General features: G+C 38.8%; 1 protein-coding gene across 3 annotated transcripts in view; it reads left to right on the forward strand.

Moving 5' to 3' along the window:
* The window catches only part of med27 (mediator complex subunit 27), a 57,090-nt gene that overhangs the window by 7,006 nt on the left and 30,482 nt on the right, over positions 1–19,602 (forward strand). For all 3 annotated transcript variants that reach the window (XM_027133121.2, XM_047799959.1, XM_027133122.2), the window contains exon 3: positions 11,244–11,374. In XM_027133121.2, coding sequence (XP_026988922.1) covers positions 11,244–11,374 — 131 coding nt within the window. The remainder of the gene's footprint in view (positions 1–11,243; positions 11,375–19,602) is intronic.

The following is a 19,602-nucleotide window of genomic DNA, read 5'->3' on the forward strand; positions in this document are numbered from 1 at the left end:
CTGTGCCCTGATGAGTGTAGTTAGTTCTTCTTTAGATGCTTCCTTTCTACCCTCACGTGTTCGTTAACCACTAACGCAAATTTCAGGGGTATCACTTGATTTCGAATGGGTGGCTGTTCAAAGTAACACGACAGAATGCATATATATGGTTTCTTACACATAGAAGGATAAATTTGTGCTTAAAAATGGTGCCACAGACTCGTAGAGCAGTTATCATTCTTTGCATTCGTCATACTGTCCTAACTCCAACTGATGGACGACACTAATGTACCGCATCCAGTTCATCCGGAGACAATGCAAGCAGGACAGAAAGCTGCACTGGAGCTAAGACGTTGTATACGTTGCAGGAGTGTGTCGGCCTTGATCTGCCGTGCTGGCTTCACTGAGGTGCAATGTAGAAGAGGCTCTCACTCTGTAACCTACTTCTGTTCATGCTGCACATTTGTGCGTTGGATAACTGGGTGTAAATGACTCTTCCTTTCTGTGCCTCTTTACCCCTTTTTCCTCTCTCTGCATCATCCCAAGCCCAGGGTCAGGCTTCACAGCTACAGGAGCTTTAAGGCGCGATTAGGCACAACTCTGTTGGACCCTTGCTTTGCAGGATTATCGATGCTCTTTCAACTGCCTCTTACTGCAGCAGCACAACCCCCCTCATTCTCACACACACACACACACATTTTCACACTAATGTAAACACAATCGATTTGAGATGCTTCCCCAGCCCATGTCAATAAGGGCCGGATTAATGCACAGGAGGAGCTTTTCACTTCAAGACGAGAGATGTCACCTGTTTGGGAGCAGACCTGTACGGTTCAAGTTAAGGATTTGGAATTACAAAATAAATAGCCTTGAAGACGTGAGGCTTAAAATCTGATTCGGCTTTTTAAAGAAATTAATAATTAATTTTTTTTTAGCAAGGTATGTTTTCATTCTTTCACAAAAAATGGTCTCGACCGTAATTAAGGAACATCTTTAGTACTCAAAAATGTCCTGATACCCAGCTACATTTTTCTAAAGGGAAGGATGACTAATCTTTCAAGAATTATGGTCTGGCCATGCGAACTGATTTGTTATGTGTGTAAGCGAGTAACGGTTTCATTAAAGAGAAACATGTTCAGCCCTCGGCTGCCTCCTGTCATTCAGCATCACACTGTGCCAGTTTGGTTCGGTGGGAGAACTCTCAAGGTCTATTCCTACCCGAGGCCCCTGTTTTATTAAACAGGGATGTTATTTTCCTCTGCTTTCTCTAATGTAATGTGATTATGGCTTTCTCAAAATAATTCCTTTCTCCTGACCACGGTTTCCAGGTTTTAGTTTCAACAATTTATGTAAATGACACAATTTCTATTCCTTAGGGAAAAAAAAAACCCACTTGATTTAAAATCTGATTGAAATGTTTCCTTTATGATTTGGGTTTTGTTTTCCCCAATCGTGCACCATCTTCAGAAACAGATGGGTTTAGTAAATGCAGCCTACAGATTAGATTTCCCTTTCCTGTATAGTAATAATAGCTTCCTTCCTGATATAAATCTCCCTCTGTCATTTCATCAGAGTTTTTGTGCACATCTGTAGCATGTGACTGACAGGGAAACCACTGTATCATTGTCAATTACAGCAGGGCTGATGGTGAGGGCGTGCTTAATGGCGTCTAACGCTGTGATTAACACTCACAGTTCCCGGTTGACTCAGGAACACAGACATCAGGTAACACGGAGCCAGTTAAGAGCCTGATTATCTCTGCTTTTGTGCACAGGTATGACATTAGATAGTTAGCCTCAGCCATTACTGCCAGCAGGCCCCTGCTGGCAGCTCCTGGCACACTCGGGTGAATTATGAGACAAGCCAGGCTACTTCTCTAACAGCCTGTCAAGCGTGGGAAATTTGCGAGTCTCCATTTAGTGTGCATTTAGCTTGGTTACTATTTTCATTGTTGCCAGTAGGGGCATCTAAGTGAGAAATGTCTGACCAGTCAGCTCAGTCATCATTCTAACACAGACTTTATTCTGTAGACTAATGTGTGTATAAATAAAACACTGAACAAATCTTAACTGTTGTTCAGTTCAGTCAAAGCCAGTAATCCGGGGGTCTCGATATTGAATCCAACATTAACTGATGGTTCATTCATTTGTAGCTGATGTTCCAGGACAGTACAGTTAGCTACAATCTCAAAACAATGTCTCATAAAGATTGCCAGATCTTTCATCTCTTCCAGTACACCGCAACTCCAAGACTCTGCTTCTTTACCCCCTTCCACGGCTAGGGTTTTTATCGACGCTTTGAGAGCTTGCCTGCTTTTTTCCTTTTCCTAGCTTTGACTCATTTCTTCTCTTCTAGTGCTCTTCTCCTTTTCCAGGGCTCGGCTCCTTAACCTCTCCCAGGACTTAGCTCCTTTCTTCTCTACCAGTGCTCAGCTCCTTTGTCTTCTTCCAGTGCACAGTTGTGTTTTTTTTTTGTTGCTCTCATCATGGGCTTCGCTTCTTTGTCCTCTGCCATCACTTTACTTTTATCATCTTTCTCGCCTCGGCTTCTTACCCCTGTCCTGGGACTCGGCTCTTTTGTTTTTCTCCTACAGCTGCCTTTCACAATTCCTGGTCTTGGCTTTTTTGGTGAACTGAGCATGTTTGTCTTAGTGTGATTTTTTCCCAGCGTCCATGCAGCATTTGGTCTGGTTTCAGCTTCTATCAAACCTCCTATAGGTAGTCTCAGGTTCGGTAACATGGTGCGCATCCTAGTCCCAAGCTTTCACCTTGCCATTTTTTCATACAAACAATGATCTGGTTCAGACTAAACTGCCAGTGTGAAAGCCCTGCTAATCCATTTTAAGCCCTGTTTACCTATCTCTACGCTTTCTGGAGACTCGCTTCCACTGTTAATGCCATCAGTTCACTTCTTAGCCTGTGCACATTCCTTCTTATTCGATATTAATCGCCTTTCACTTTCTCTGGAGTTGTTCGTTTTCTGCTTTTTGGCTTTGGCTCCTGTTTTCCTTGGCTCTGGTTTTCCTTTCCTTTTTCTCTTTCTCCAGGGATAATGGGAGCCGGAACAATTTCCAAGCGGTCCCAGCTCATCTCTACGTTTTATTCGAATAGGACTTGTCCATTGTCATCCCTGTCCTAATGAATTAGCCACGAATGCCTTTTCACTTAAGCTTTAACACAACCATTATATTAACAATAAAACCATTGTTCTGGAAACCTACTTAGTTTATCAAGGTCTTAAATGAGACATTTCAAGTGTTGTACATCAGAATCTTAATTACAGTACACTGGCTTGTTTGATGTTCCCATGTCTGTTCTTGCATATTCATAAAACAGAACAGATGGTCTAAACATTTGGTTTTTAGGTAACTGCTTAGCAGATTTTTTTTTTTTTTTTTTAATTTTTTCTTCGAAAATACAGCTTAGCTGCGCATTCTGTAAAATATTATCGAGTGCTGTGGTGTTGTTATTTTGCTTCTAGAACCCTCTAGTCTTGATTTACCTTCACAAGGTCACATTGCCAAAGGCGGTGTACATGTTTCCATATCAGAGCCAACTGGCCTGCACAAGCACACAGCTAATGAGTGTGCACATTTAAGACCTTGCAGAATCAGTAAGGTAGAAATTTACTTAAACATGAGAGAAAAGGCACATTTTCAAACATTGTACTTTTGCTCATTATTTCACATAGGCACTTATACAGTAGTAAAATCTTAGCTAGTCACCATGCATATTTGTATTTCCTCTAAAAGTAACAAGGTGACTTAAGAGATTTGGAGTTTTCAACGAGATCATTGGAGATCCACCGGTTCCTACAGTACGACCTTATACCAACAAGTGGACGTTAGAAACCGAAAAGATTTTTCCACCAGTAATGCGCCATGGTTTATATCCCTACTCTTGTTTTTGTTGTCACAGGCTCAGAAGTCTCAAGCAAATAGTCCCCACAAATGTAACAACCCCGGACAACACCCCACCCCTCCGCTCACCGCACTACCACCACCATCATCACCACTGTAAATTTTCGACTCCTATGGCTAGTTTCAGCTTTAATCATATCTTGAATGTAGCTGTCAGAAGAAATAAATGGTGAGCGTGGAGCCCAGCACCCACGTTCAGATCAGAGAGCAGCAAACTTGCCATCACAACATGTTTCAACTATGTAGTTAATGATGGAGCGCGTAGCCGTCGATCGCTGTGCCAGGCAGGACTAATAGGTCGGCCTGTCTTAAGATCAGTTTGGAACACGGGGAGGAGGGTAACACAGAGAGAGCAAGAAGAGAGAAAAAAAAACAGTGACCTTTTGAAAATGTGCTGCTTGGAGAAAAATGTTTGATGGTATAATGTTGCAAGCTTGGATCCCTTATTAGTTTACTGAGAAAGAAAGGCAATGTTTAAAGAAGAGCACGCTCTGTTTGCCCTAGCCTTTTAATTCCTTATTAAAGGAGCAGGGGATCAAGCCAAAACATGGACAACATATTCCTTATGGTGGGAATGTAACAGGAAAAAAAAACGTTATTCATTTTTAAGCGATCGTTCCAAACAAAAACTTTTTTTTTTTTTTTTTTTTAAAGACAAAGGAAGCGATGTGATTTTGGTTCACAGGGAAGAAATGGATCTCAAAGAACACACAAAACATTGAGTAGGAGGTTTTTATATATATATTGATATTCATTGAATGTTTTCCATAGACATTAATGAAGAGCTGCTTAAATAAAGGACGCCCATTTTGACTCCCAAGAATCACTGGGTCCCATTTTCACAGTAGATCTTTTCTGATCTAACAGGAATAGATTAAAATCTTGTTTCGGTGACTACTGTTCTCAACTGTTGATTTAGGTAATATCATTAGGATGAAGTCTTTCCAGAAAGATCTAGAGGGCATTTGTTTGAGCACATTTATGAACTTGAGTGAAGCAGCCGAGCTTGAGGATCTTTAGAGAAACTCACAAGTTGAATCAAGTTATGTTTTGCAATCTTCTGCTTGTTGTCATCATGTTATTAGAAATGATTCATTACTTCTAATTCCAGCAGTGTCGTCCCCCCCCCCAAACACACTATTTCCAAAGCAAATTAAAATTATTAAGCACTAAATAGATACCAGCGCAAATAATGTGTTACACTCGCACCAGAAGCAATTATGAGATACAATTCAAGCCTTAAAGATAATTGCTTTTAGTTATCTTATAAAGGTTATTTTGTGTGGAACAAACAGAGAATTTAAAATGCTATTCATATATGTAATGTCTGTTTGATCAGCTAATAACCACCCAGCCTTCTGCACAACATTTGTAGTAATTGTTACTTAATTATCGCTTTATTTTTCCCTAAGCCGATTTAACAGATTTAAACAGATTTCTTTGTCATCACAGATAGCTTCCCATTTTTTATTTATTTATTTATTTTTATTTTTTTTTTACAATTCCTTTTGTGTTTAAATTCTGGACATCGGTTTATAGTAAGAGCCAAGCTGATATTATAGAAGGAGGGGGACCTTCTCGCTGTAATTTCATCAGCGGCCGGCGCCGGGTTCGGATCTTATTAAAACACCGCTGCACTGTCACACACCTCGCTCGCCTTGTTCAATCACGGCTGCCGCAAACTTGTTTAAATCCAAATGAGTTTCTGCCGAGGTATATGCCGGATGTCATTTGGGTTTCCCATATCCCTGATTTATGAGAATCAGGTGGTGAAAACACCCCGGACCCCCGGAATCCTTGCTTGATATTTAAAAATTAATTAACCCCCTGAGTGCACCACTGCTAGTCCTTTTCCCAGCTGCCCCGTCAATCTTCCTCTGTCTTTCACTCTTTTTCATCCTCTCATATTCTTTATCGCTTTCTCTTTTCTTTTTTTAAAGAACTCGTCGGAAATTACAACTAAAATCCCCACTTACACCAAATAAACCTTCGATTTCATTGCCGTGACTTTGTGAGAGGGGGAAAGTCACGGTATTTATATCCCACTCTTAAAAGTTGCTTGTTCTGTTGCAGTTTTTGATCCAGCCTTTGAAATGTTACACTTTGCTCTGCGCCGCTCATGCAGGAAGGGGTTCACTGCTTTTAGTCTGTCTGAAACCTCAACTTACTTATCTGCTTTTCAAAAGAGTTCCAGAGACTCGGCACAGATTCTCCCGCATCGCGGGAGATGAAACTCGGCTCGTGTTAAATGTTTGCGGCTTTGTAAAGATGTCAGGATTTTTGTACTTTTCATGCTTTTTCCAACTAATTACCCAGCTATAGCGTTTCTGGTTGTTTGTGGTGTTCTGTTCGAATAGTTCATTCATTCATTCATTCATTTTCTACCGCTTATCCGAACTTCTCGGGTCACGCGGAGACCGTGCCTATCTCGGGCGTCATCGGGCATCGAGGCAGGATACACCCTGGATGGAGTGCCAACCCATCGCAGGGCACACACACACACACACTCTCATTCACTCACACACTCACACACTATGGACAATTTTCCAGAGATGCCAATCAACCTACCATGCATGTCTTCGGACCGGGGGAGGAAACCGGAGTACCCGGAGGAAACTCCCGAGGCACGGGGAGAGCATGCAAACTCCACACATACAAGGCGGAGGCGGGAATCGAACCCCCAACCCTGAAGGTGTGAGGCGGACGTGCTAACCACTAAGCCACCGTGCCCCCCCCCTGTTCGATTAGTTCGACACTCCAAATCCAGACAGTTCTCACCTCCACCCCCATCAAGGTCTTTTTTTTTTTTTTCTCCCAATGTAAAGAAACCCTCATCATTGTAACGTTTCCGTGAGTGGAATTTTAACTACCAGAAGATCAATGAGAGTTGTAGCAACACGCCGTTAGTATTCGTTAAGTGCACCCCAGGCTCCTAACAACAAATATCGGTTATGAGATGAGTTTGCAATTAGTCGCATACTGTAAATGAAACCAGCAGAGGTGGTGATCTTACACAAGGGGAAGGTCTGCTCTCGTCAGCATTAAATTTACAAAGAGAATTTTGGATTTATACTGGAGAAAAACTGCAGTGAGACCGTGCACTAACACTAGACTGTATTAAGTTTAGTTGTTAAATATTGTATAATAAAACGTAACACACACTTTTTTTACGCATTTTGGGATACTTTTATATACGTAAGTAACGTAGATCGGATACTGAGTTGAAAACGTTCTTATTAGACGTTTTATTCTTATAAATGAAGAATAAATAAATAAAGGTTGCTTTTTGGTTTCGAATTTCATACGACTTCAGACGTACGGATTCTAACCCGAACACCTTCTTCGTCTTTAGAACCTTTCGTAAAAATTGGGAATATTGTTACCACTAGAACACGTTGATCGTAATTCTTAAAATCTACGTTTACACACTGCTGGTTAAAAAAAAAATCTTTTATTAACAACATACAGCATCTCTAAGCGTGGTCTATTTTTACTTGTAGATTACAAATTAGTCACCTATAAAACAATGAAACATTATCTTAACACGATAAGGATGATTGTTATTATTATTTATTATTTACTGTAATATTAATTTCGAGCTATAGGGATATAAATGTATATATACTTATTATACTGATTCGTTCCAAATCGTTGACGGTTTCAAATTAGCTCTGTCACAAATCTTCAAATCCTTTTGGCACGCTCAAAAATAAAAATTAAAAATAAATTAAAAAAAAAAAAAGAAGGAAAAGTGATTTCTAGTTAATTCAATATTAAGTACTTAATATTCGTACGATAAAATATTTATTCGTGCGTAAGTTAATGTTAATCTGATTTTCTGCGTCGTCTTGTTGAACGCACTGATACAGAATTAAAGCTCTTTTTCCTGTAAGTCAGCAGAGTTTTCTGTGTACAGACACAGATATAGGTTTATTGGTTTATTCTCCACTTTCTGTAATAGTTCAGTTTCCCCAAAGAAGTGCTACAGGTTCGAGTCTCAGCTCAGGTGTGAGCCCAGTGTTTCATTTTATTCAGGGGTTTGTGAATACAAACCCTAATCATGTTGGATCTACGAAAGCTAACCTATGTATGAATTTTAATTGTGCGTGCGAGTGAGTGCGAGTGAGTGCGAGTGTGTGAGTGTGTGTGAGTGTGTGTGAGTGTGTGTGAGTGTGTGTGAGTGTGTGTGAGTGTGTGTGAGTGTGTGTGAGTGTGTGTGAGTGTGTGTGAGTGTGAGTGAGTGTGAGTGAGTGTGAGTGTGTGTGTGCGCGCGTGTGTGCGCGTGTGAGTGCGCGTGGAGGGTTAGTGACCTCTCACTTTTATCTGCAGTTGGACCCACACTCAATTTCCATTCATTCGCTTTCTCTACTCTCTCTGTCTGCACATACACACACGATAACACGCACGATAACACGCACGATAACACACACGATAACACACACAATAACACACACAATAACACACACATACACACACACATACACACACACACATACACACACTCCATTGGCATAATCACTAATGCAGATAATTAATGCAATGCCACATCTAACTGTCTAACTGTAAATCTAACCTAGCTTTCAGTAACAAAATGGAATTTTCTTTATAATCTAAAATATATACATATATTTTATTTATTTTATTTATTTATATGTAATAAGATAAAAAAAATGAAATGAGATTAAATTAAAAAATGAAATGTTCCCACAAGAACAAAATTGTGTTATTCTTCTGGGGCAATTGGTCCCAAATAAAGGCATAAAAACATGTAAAATAAATAAATAAATAGATAGATAGATAAACACTCTCTCTGTTCCTCCTCATATCCTCCTTTTTTTTTTCTACTCCACCTCCTAACTCTAACTCACTCTTCCTTTTCAATAATCTCTCATCCCACCATCCTTCCTCATCCCTTTCTTCCTTTCTTCTCAATCTGTTCTTCTTTATTCATTGTCTCCTTGTCGCCTTCTCTGATTTCTGGCAACTCGATCGCAGTATTTTTTTCTTAGTGGAAAGCAAAGTCTTGTAGCTCACGTTCAGGCAGATGTTTCGTCTCCGGAGCATGTGATAGGGGTTCAGCTCAAATGGATAAATCTGTATCTTTGAAGGCTTTGTGGTATGAAGAGAGAGACTGAGCACGGAAGAAAGACACACGACTCTAATTGAACGTAACAACGTAGCAGGAGACTGGAACACATGCCAAAGACAGCACAAGAAAAGACAACGCAACACAACACAACGCAGCAGAGGCAAGCTAATGACAGATGTGGCTGGCCGCTGTCCAGTCGTGGGCTGTCATTTTCCAGTTTGCTTTCCACAAAGACGAGGACAGATATTTAATTAGTGACAAGCTGTTCCCAATGAGATGTAAATTATCTTTATTTTAAATTAAACTAATGTTAAAAAAAGGAAAGAAAAAAATTGTGTATGTATGTATATACGTATATATATATATGTGTGTGTGTGTGTGTGTGTGTGTGTGTGTGTGTGTGTGTGTGTGTGTGTACACATTTATTTGTATTATTTTTATATATATTTAGAAATCTTATACACCTCTTTTTTTTTATTGTATTTGTTTCTTTATTTATATATTTGTCTGAAATATGTATTTATGCTTATTTATTTGATTTAGTTTTGCACACTGCCCACCTTTTTACCTGCCGCATGCAATTCTTCTGTATCCGGGACTCTACAAACGGGCCTTATTAGCCATGAAAACAGGGTGTACATAATTAAAACAATATCCCGTTAACACAGCTGCTTTGGTGCATCAAATTAAAAGAGGGGGAGTGCTGCGCCGTCTGCTTTTCCCTCACAGAACGTCGCTCCGCAGCCTCCGAACACGGCTAATTAGCTCAATAGGAGGAATATTTTAATAGCGATTAATGAGCCGTTGGTCTACGTGAGTTCTAATGTGACAGATCCCTAAATGGAAGATATCATCAAAACCTGACTCGTTTCCCCCACAACATGAGACACCATGTTTTCATCGCTCACTTTGTACTATTTATTTCAGCAGTAAATGTTTGCCAGTTTTTGGTTTTAATTGCCCTGTGTACACAACTTTGTTTTTTCCCCCTGTGTCATACCAAGGGGTTTTTTTTTTGTTTGTTTGTTTTGTTTTTTTCCCTTTCTGGTGAGAATCCAGAGACTGGTTAACGTTCCACTGCAAGTTATCAGCAGCAATATCTGATTGAGAGCCTGAACTGACAGATGGTTGGCGTCCAGCATCCTGTCACATCCATCAGCACGGCTCCTGACAGCGGAGTGACACAGCGTTACACCTGCGCGTTCTGCAGAGCTGATAGCTTTCACACCGTTTCGTCACTTGAGTAAGAACGCTGCTGACGGGCTCGGGAGAGCGGGCGCAACTTCAAAGTCAAAGGCTCTGTGATCACCCCGTTAGACTTGTCTGGAAGAGGGATAGAAAAAGAGAAACAGAAAGGGTTGAAGTAGGCCAGTAGTGGTAGTAATAGAATGTTAGAGGTACATGATACTATATGTCATAATGATAATCAAGACCACATTAGCTATGTATAATTAGCTGTGTTCCAAATCACTATCACTATGAGTAGTGTGTTCACTAATTCCAATAAGAAGTGCACTTCAGGTACTCGGGTGATTCACTAATTCCACTGAAAAACATTTTTTCTTTTTGACACCCTGACCAAAATAATATAACAGATTGACCACATGCCTGTTATGTACAGTAGTATTATGTACTCGCAGCCAAAAGGCCTGATTTCTTCCAAGTTTGTCATAAGGTAGTTATCTACTAACTCCCCCTCCTGTAGCATGTGCAGGTTTTCAAACTGCTGCTCATGCTACAGCACATCTGCACACACCTGGAGGAAAGTGCTATCTACCCTCTTCCTCATACATGAGTTTTTGGTTCTACTTTTAATTACAGTCTCTTGACTTTTTTTTAGCAGCCTTTATTTTGTCACTTATGCATTATTGCACATTGAAATACTTTTTTTTTTTTTTTTTTTGAATATCCCAGTGTTGGAGGTTGGGGTCTTAGTGCAGTGAGGTTATACGGGCCTTGCTGAGGGGCTTAACAGTGGCAGCTTCCCAGTGCTGTGGCTTGAACCCCTCTCCGCCAGTCGACAACCCAGAGCCTTCACTGCTTGAGCCACCAGTGCACCACTTTTCTGGCGGTTACATCATCGTCAGCATATAAAGTTGCTTTTGAGCATTTATTGTTGTTCAATTTTTTTATGTAAATGTCAGTAAAGATGTACTGACCATACAACTAGACGTAGTTCAGTCTTTCTATATAGCACTTTTTAACACTTATCTCTCCGAATGTCAATCTGAAGCTGATGTCTTTGATTTCTTTCAGTTACAGTATCATGCAGGTTTGGCATCCAGTCTCTTAAACCAGCAGTCACTCAAGCGCTCGGCCAATCAGATAGGAGCTTCAGCGAAGAGGCGGCCGAAGGTCCAGCCCAGCACCCACGTCCTGCCCACACAGTGAGTTCCGACTCCGCCACCTACCCACACGCTCAATGCTTATCACATGCTTTAAGACAAAACAGTATTTACTGCCTGCCATTGTGTATAGCATACGTTATTTTATTGCAAGGTCATTTTAGATTATATTACAGCAGAAATATATATATATATATATATATATACATATATATATATACGTATATATATATAGTATATATATATATATATATATATATATATATATATATATATATATATATATATATACATATATACGTATATATATACGTATATATGTATATATATACGTATATATACATATATACGTATATATATACGTATATATATATGTGTGTGTGTGTGTGTGTATAAGTTGGACACAGTTAGAATTTAAGTAAAAAAAAAAAAAACATGTACTCTATATGATTTCATCTGTAGTCATAAAGTATACATATTAAAGAGAAAGAGACCAAGAAATGTTTATTTAATAATTTATTCATCGTGCCATACGAGCACCTCAGACATTCGGACAGCTGGTATCTAATCACAGCTGAATTGATTAGGCTTATGTCTATTTCTCTACAGAACATAACTCTCTAACAACTTGATCGAAGCATGACATTCACTGCGTGAGGAAATCGCACTTAGCAAGCAAGGGTTCAGACATCTTGAGGCAGACTGACTGTTTCTACCACCGCATTTATTAAACCGCCGCATAACACACGATCTTTGCACGCAGACTGCCTAGGCCAGATTAGCATTTTACTTCAACTACTTTTAAAAAAATATTTAAATGAGTAAATAAAATATAATCAATGCCATCTTAAGTTGTGGTAAGGCAAAGTATGTTATATGCAACAAATCCAGATTTTTCATTTTCTCAAATTCAGGATTTGAATCTGGATTTGTCTTCAGATTTTGTATCAGTGAGGGGGGAAAAATGTCACCACTTCCACAAAGGCTCCTAGGCTGTTTTAATCCTCCTGAGATACACAAAGGCAAGCAAGCAAAGACAATAAAAATAATAATAGTAATAAAAACACTGGAGAAAATTACAAATTTAGGATTAAAAATTATAAAACTGTCTCCTGTTCGCTCCAATAGACACGTTTTTTTTTTCCTCCTCAGAGGCTGCAGCTACAGTAGTGTTTAGATAACACACTAAACATTAAACTTGTCTGTCGCAAGTGTTGTAATGTAACGGAGTACGTTACTGTACTTAAGAAGAAATTTCACATATCTGTACTTTACTTCGCTATTTAAATTTATGACAACTTTCACTTTTACTCCACTACATTTCTTAGATAAAATGTATACTTTTACTCCGCTATATTTCCACTAAGCATCTTCGTTACTCGTTACTACAAAATAAAATCAGCAGAAATGTGTGCTACTGCAATAAGGGAGGTTTGGCCAATCACTGCTCCTAGATTGCATTACGCACGTACGCACGCTCTACGGAGAAGCACAGGTACGCACAGCGCAGTCAGAGCTGGAGACGTTTATCTATAACGTTAATCGGCTGAAAGCTGCAAAGACGGCAACCAAAAGCAGTGAAATTTCACTATTCTTATTACCAGAGTTGTAGCACGAACAAAATATTAATGCAAACGATCCATTCAATACTAAATAAAAATAACATTTATTTATTTGGTCTTTTGTCCTTTTATTAATGACTGCATTGGACACACTGTTTGTAGAGAATGCACACATACATGAACTGATTTGATTCAAGACTGGCATCATTACATCATGCATAAAAGTTTGGTGTCCACTTTTGCCATTTAATAATACCATAACTTTTGGCTTACTATGTAGTCATATAATATATAATATAAAACTCTTCTTGTTTTAAATTCTCACTGAGGGCTAAAACCCCTAAAGATGAAACCCTAGAACCGCCCCTGCTCTTATACCTACCGAAAATCACTGAAATTTTACTTTTTACTTTTACTTCAAATACTTAAGTACATTAAATATCAGAAAATTACTTTTGATACTTAAGTACAGTAAATATCAGATACTTTAAGACTTTTACTTGAGTAATGTTCTAAAAGGTGACTTTCACTTCTACTGAAGTCTTTTTCTAGTACGATACTTGTACTTTTACTCAAGTATTGCTTTCTAGTACTTTATACAACACCGGTCTGTCGCTAAGCATGTAGCCATAACATTCTAACAATACATTATAAGCATGTGTCACACTTATCAGCAACTTAAAGCAGGGCAAAAGTGCTGCTAACATTGTTTCATTCTTCATTGCTCGTTTGTTTGTTCTTAGATAAATACGGATCAAAAAAATCGAATCAACAAGACAGACTCGCAGGTTTCATTAATCTGAAAGAAAACCTGTTGCATAATTCAGGCATACAGTCCATCAGCTGGGTCTAAAGTTAGCAGTTATCGACTTATTATTACCGTATCAAGGTGGCGTTCCATCCTGCAGACCGAATGGAAATCAGCTTATCAGACATTCTCGATCAGTATAAACACACGCATGATTTCCTGACCACAAGTCTGATATTAAATGAGTCAGGACTCCGTTATCTTTCAGTGTGAGAGACATATGTTTTTCTCGCTGTTGATAACCTTACACAGAATCTTAGTGATTGAAGATAACACCTTCAAATTTGAGATGATTATCAATAAGCACTTGGGGCATCACAGAGAGCAGAAATGGGTTTGATGGCACCGTTTACTTTAAAGATTTAGAAACATTTGTTTGGGGGGGAAAAAAACGTTTTTTCTATGAAGTAGAAGTATGAAGTTTTCTGAGTATTGCTTTCTAGTACTTTATACAACACCGGTCTGTCGCTAAGCATGTAGCCATAACATTTTAACAATACATTATAAGCATGTGTCACACTTATCAGCAACTTAAAGCAGGGCAAAAGTGCTGCTAACATTGTTTCAGTGCAGGATTCATAATCTCCAGGTAAAGAAACGTTCTTCTACCCAGATTTAAAAGAGGAGTTCTGAAAAGATGCTTTCTAAATGCTACATTTGCTGTATAAGGTTTCATAATTCTACCGTTCTCATACTTGGCTCCAGAAAAGAGAAATGCTATAGAAAAACTCTTCTGGAATTCATCACACCAAACCCCCGATGTCAAACAAATCTCATTTTAAAAGTGAAACATTTCCTCTGTACTTTGATTCTCACATTTCATAATAAGAAACTGGTAAGTTATTGCTTGATACCCTGATGTCTCAGTCCATGCCCCTGCCGGAGAGAACAAGCAGCAGTTTCTTCTCCACAAGCTCATTTCTGCTTGCGTCGGCCCTCTGCTGTGCGTATGGCAGCGGAGAAAAACGCTTCGTTGTTTTTCTGGTGTGTTGGGTCATTCTGGAGGGGTCATAGATACTGTGCTTTGATTAGAGCCTCGTAAGAGTGGGAACAAGGAGGATGAGAAGAAAGACAGCGTAGTTGTCTAGCTGGAGATGAAAGCTGGAAGCAAATGAAGAGAAGATGCAGAAATGGGAAAGAGCGAGAGAGAGCGAGCGAGTGAGCAATCGTGGCCAGGTGCTCCTTTATTTCAGTGTATACAGGGCTGTATGTGAAGGCCACACAACAAGGAAGCACTCAGGAAAGTGGCTGTGAGGAAATAATCTCGGTAATGCTCTGGGTTCGGGGGTTTCAGCAGCGGCGCAGATGGGGTGCATCCTGTTAGGCTTTCACTGGAGCCGTCACGTCTCTGCAACATGGATCTCCTGAATGAGTTTATCTTGGTTAGACCGTAACTAATAAATCTCCATGCAAAGGAAAATCTAAAGGGTGTCTACCCTCTGACCCCTTGTGCCTAACGTCAGGTCAAAGAATCAGTCAAAATGTCAAAATCTGAACATTCCCTCTTATTTCATTTGGCCTGGCAAGAACATATCATTAAAGATCACAATAAAGTCAGTCTGTCATGATAAATCTGCCATGCTGCAGTGCATTGTGGGTCTGCGATAGAGGCATGCTGATGTTTAAGGCGTGGAAAGGGCGAGTTCGGGAAGGTGAACGGAGACAGCGGTTCTTCTGTCAGGTGCTATTGTCCTGATGAATTTGCCATTTCTAAAAGGAGTAGCGCATGAATTATGCAGCATTGCCTTCATGCTGGTCTGCTCTTATGTTTTGTTTTTTTTTTTTCTCTCTTCCCCCTTCAAACATTTCCATTCTGCTTCGCCAGCTAGTTTTCCAAAGCTACAAGCAAAATGTTAATGCTGCGACCGAGTGTGATAATTGGGTATTTGTGATTATAATGCGTTGTTTGTATTTTGTAACTTTTTTTTTTTAATTAAAAAAAAAAAGAATATCTGTCCTACACACTAGACATTAGATTCCAGCAGCAGGTCACATGAGGCAGGGAAGGTCTTCATTGCTCGTTTGTTTGTTTTTAGATAAATACGGATCAAAAAAATCGAATCAACAAGACAGACTCGCAGGTTTCATTAATCTGAAAGAAAACCTGTTGCATAATTCAGGCATACAGTCCATCAGCTGAGTCTAAAGTTAGCAGTTATCGACTTATTATTACCGTATCAGGGTGGCGTTCCATCCTGCAGACCGAAAGGAAATCAGCTTATCGGACATTCTCGATCAGTATAAACACACACATGATTTCCTGACCACAAGTCTGATATTAAATGAGTCAGGACTCCGTTATCTTTCAGTGTGAGAGACATATGTTTTTCTCGCTGTTGATAACCTTACACAGAATCTTAGTGATTGAAGATAACACCTTCAAATTTGAGATGATTATCAATAAGCACTTGGGGCATCACAGAGAGCAGAAATGGGTTTGATGGCACCGTTTACTTTAAAGATTTAGAAACATTTGTTTGGGGGGGGAAAAAACGTTTTTTCTATAATGTAGAAGTATGAAGTTTTCTGAGTAGACTTAGGAAAAACTATAAATTTGAGCCTTGAGTGTCTACGTTCATATGAGCTTCATATTGACCACCCGGTGTGGAGTGGGACATGACATTCAATGCTGAACATGGACACAATGGAAACGGGTGCAAAGGACATTTTTTGGTCTGGTAAAAATGTTTTCCAGAAAAAATGTATACATTTTTTATCATATTGCCGTGGTATAAGAAGACTGATGCACTTTCGGCTGTGCTGTGACAGGAAAATAATCCACGCTGGAGCTGTAATCTTACCTCCACCTTGCTTTAGGCTGCATCAAACCACCCCGGTGTGGATTAACTTCCAGTAACACAAAGCAATGAAACATTGGTTATGTGAATTCTTACCTATCCCTGGCAATATCATTTAGATTTATCAGTAGAATGACTTCCCTGTTTATCTCATTAAAAAAAAAAAACCTCGGCTATTAAAGTTGAACACTGTTTGAAGTGTTACAGCAGCAGTGCTGTGGCTCTCGAGGATGCAGGATGGAGAAAGTCACAGAATGACTGAATCTTATTACACCGTCGTGCTCATGTAATTCAGGTCCCCAGGAAGCAGCAAGCGATTATATTCGGCTGTGTGTTCCTTCTGTGTAGTTATTAATCCTCTGAGCAGAATTGGGCAGCATTTAATCAGCTAATCTGGCACAGAGGGAGCAAAACCTTGCATGCAGACAGACTCCCAGCAGCTATTTGGACAGCACTTATAGTTTAATATATAAGTTAAAGTATATAGTTTAATATATAAGCTGCTGGGAGTCTGTCTGCATATATATATGGCACATGGGTTACACACACACATATATATATATATATATATATATATATATATATATATATATATATATATATATATATATATATATATATATATGGCACATGGGTTACATCTTATCCAGACTCACACTGAAACTTTGGACTGAGCACTGCTGAATTCTCTGTTCTGATTGGTTAGAAGTCACATGGTATAATGCCTTGTTTCTATAGTAGTTTACATATATATTCAAATATACTTGATTTTGGTGTGTGTGTGTGTGTGTGTGTGTGTATGTGTGTGTCTTGGGTGTTTGTGTGTATATTGTTGTATCCAAAAATGTTTGATTTTGCTGTCTTTTGTTTGTTTGGAGATTGTTTTTTAGTATTTTTTTTTGTTCGTGTGTGTGTGTGTGTGTGTGTGTGTGTGTGTGTGTGTGTGTGTGTGTGTGTGTGTGTGTGTGTGTGTGTAAAACTACTTGCATTGGTCAAACTGAAAGTACATACAGTCATGTGAAAAAATTAGGACAGGACAGCCCATGGAAGCCTGTGGTTTTTTCTTTTTTTAAATAGTTCATATGTGCGTTTTATTTTCATTTTAACAATATTGAAAAATTCACGTAATATAACTAAACAATTAAAACCAAACAAAAGTGCTTTGTTTTTTTTTTTGTTTTTTTACATACCTATAAAACAAAATCTTATTTCTTGTGAGGAAAAAGAAAGGACATCCTTTACATTATTTGAAGAAATTAATGTAAAGGATGTCCTTTACATTAATTTTGAAGAAGGCTTGTCTTATTTAAACCTCAGATATTTAGTTTGCTCTTAATTGTTGAAGTGAGAGGTATGACCATGGTGAGATCCTTCTGAGACCTCCAGAAAGAAGATTTCTAATGCTTAGCCGTAAGGGATAAAAAAATCTGGTAAGGGATGAAAAAGGTCTCAAAAGAATCTGTAATCATCAATAGCCAAATGTCCAGAATATCATTTACAGTGCAGAACGTTTAAAACGTCTGCAAACATGGCCAGGTCAGGCCATTCATGCGAATTTACCCCAGGACCAGACCACAAGATGCTTAAAGAAGTCTTCAAAAACCCTAAAATATCATCATGGGACCTACAGCAAGCTCTTGCTGCAGTTGTTGTCAAAGTGCATGAATCTACAATCAGTAAGAGACTGAACAACTTTATCATGGGAGGTGTGCAAGGAGGTCTGAGGAAAACATTTGGGCAAGTCTGAAGTTTGAAAGAACACAGAGACAAAGGCTAAGACATCTGGAACAATGTGCTTTGGACATACAAGTCTAAAATTGAATTATTTAGACACCATAAATGAGGGCATGTTTGACATAAACCAAATACAGCATTTTAGGGTGAAAAACCTAATACCAAGTGTAAAACATGGAGGTGGAATTGGATTAGAGATGTTTGTAGCAGGACCTGCTCATCATACTGTAGAATCCACTATGATTCTACATTGTATCAGAAGGTGCATAAGACCATCTGTCAAAAAATTGAAGCTGAGCGGAACTGGACCTTGCAACATGACAATGACCTAAAACAGACCAGTAAATCCACCAAAGACAACATTCTGGAATGGCCAAGTCAAAGCCAAGATCTAAATCCTACTGAGATCCTGTGTGGTGATTGGAAATAGATTGTGCATGCAAGAAAAACCTCAAACATCACACAGCTGGAAGAAATTTGCTTTGAAGAGTATGGGAAAAATATTTCCCTAAGTATTCAAAGCAGAATTCTTTCAGCTGTTTTTCCCCCATTTGCTTGAAAAACAAGCTATTAGGGGACATAGTGTTCTAACTTTTTCCTCAGTTGAAATACAAATTTTTGTTGGTTTCATTTGTTTAAGAAGTGAAAACAGTGATTATTTTTTCTTGTTTCCATGGAGATACAAATTAAAACAAGATCAGAAATTGACATGTTGACATTTCTTAATAAAGAACTGAATATTTATTGGGGTGTCTTAATTTATTCACATGACTGTATATGTAATGACTTTTCTATGATAGCTGGACTCATGTTCAAAACACGTAAATCAAAGAGATCTTGTGTTGTTTTTTTATAAATTCAATTTTTCGGTGTTTGTTTAACATTTTGGGAAGGAGTCTCCGGTGTCAGAGCTTTTCTGACATCAGGACAAATGGCTTTGCGGCTTTTCAGTAACATGACAAGCTTTTTTTTTGTCTTATTTATTTATAAATTAATGTTAAGAATGAATGTGTCACAAAGGATCCCCAATATGAAATGTAACTAGAAATGTATACGAACTACATGTTGTTCTTTACTGATAAGATTATCTTAGAATTAATCACACCACCCTGTTGTTGGTTATTTTCCTATAGCATACAATGTCGAGAAAATATATTAAGGGTTTTTTGTGTGAAGTTTCTGACCTCAGCACATGGTGTGCATCGAGCAGAAAATGTGCAAAGAACATATACATGTTGTTGAAATCCTCAGGAGAGCAGAGCTGTCACTTAAATTCTGTCACTTTCCGTCAATCCCGGATGACACCGGTCCCATCAGGACAGCGATGTTTCGTCATGGGATAAAGGTAATCAGTCAGAAAAAATTGGT

Source organism: Tachysurus fulvidraco, chromosome 14 (genome assembly GCF_022655615.1).
Source record: "Tachysurus fulvidraco isolate hzauxx_2018 chromosome 14, HZAU_PFXX_2.0, whole genome shotgun sequence".
Taxonomy (NCBI): domain Eukaryota; kingdom Metazoa; phylum Chordata; class Actinopteri; order Siluriformes; family Bagridae; genus Tachysurus; species Tachysurus fulvidraco.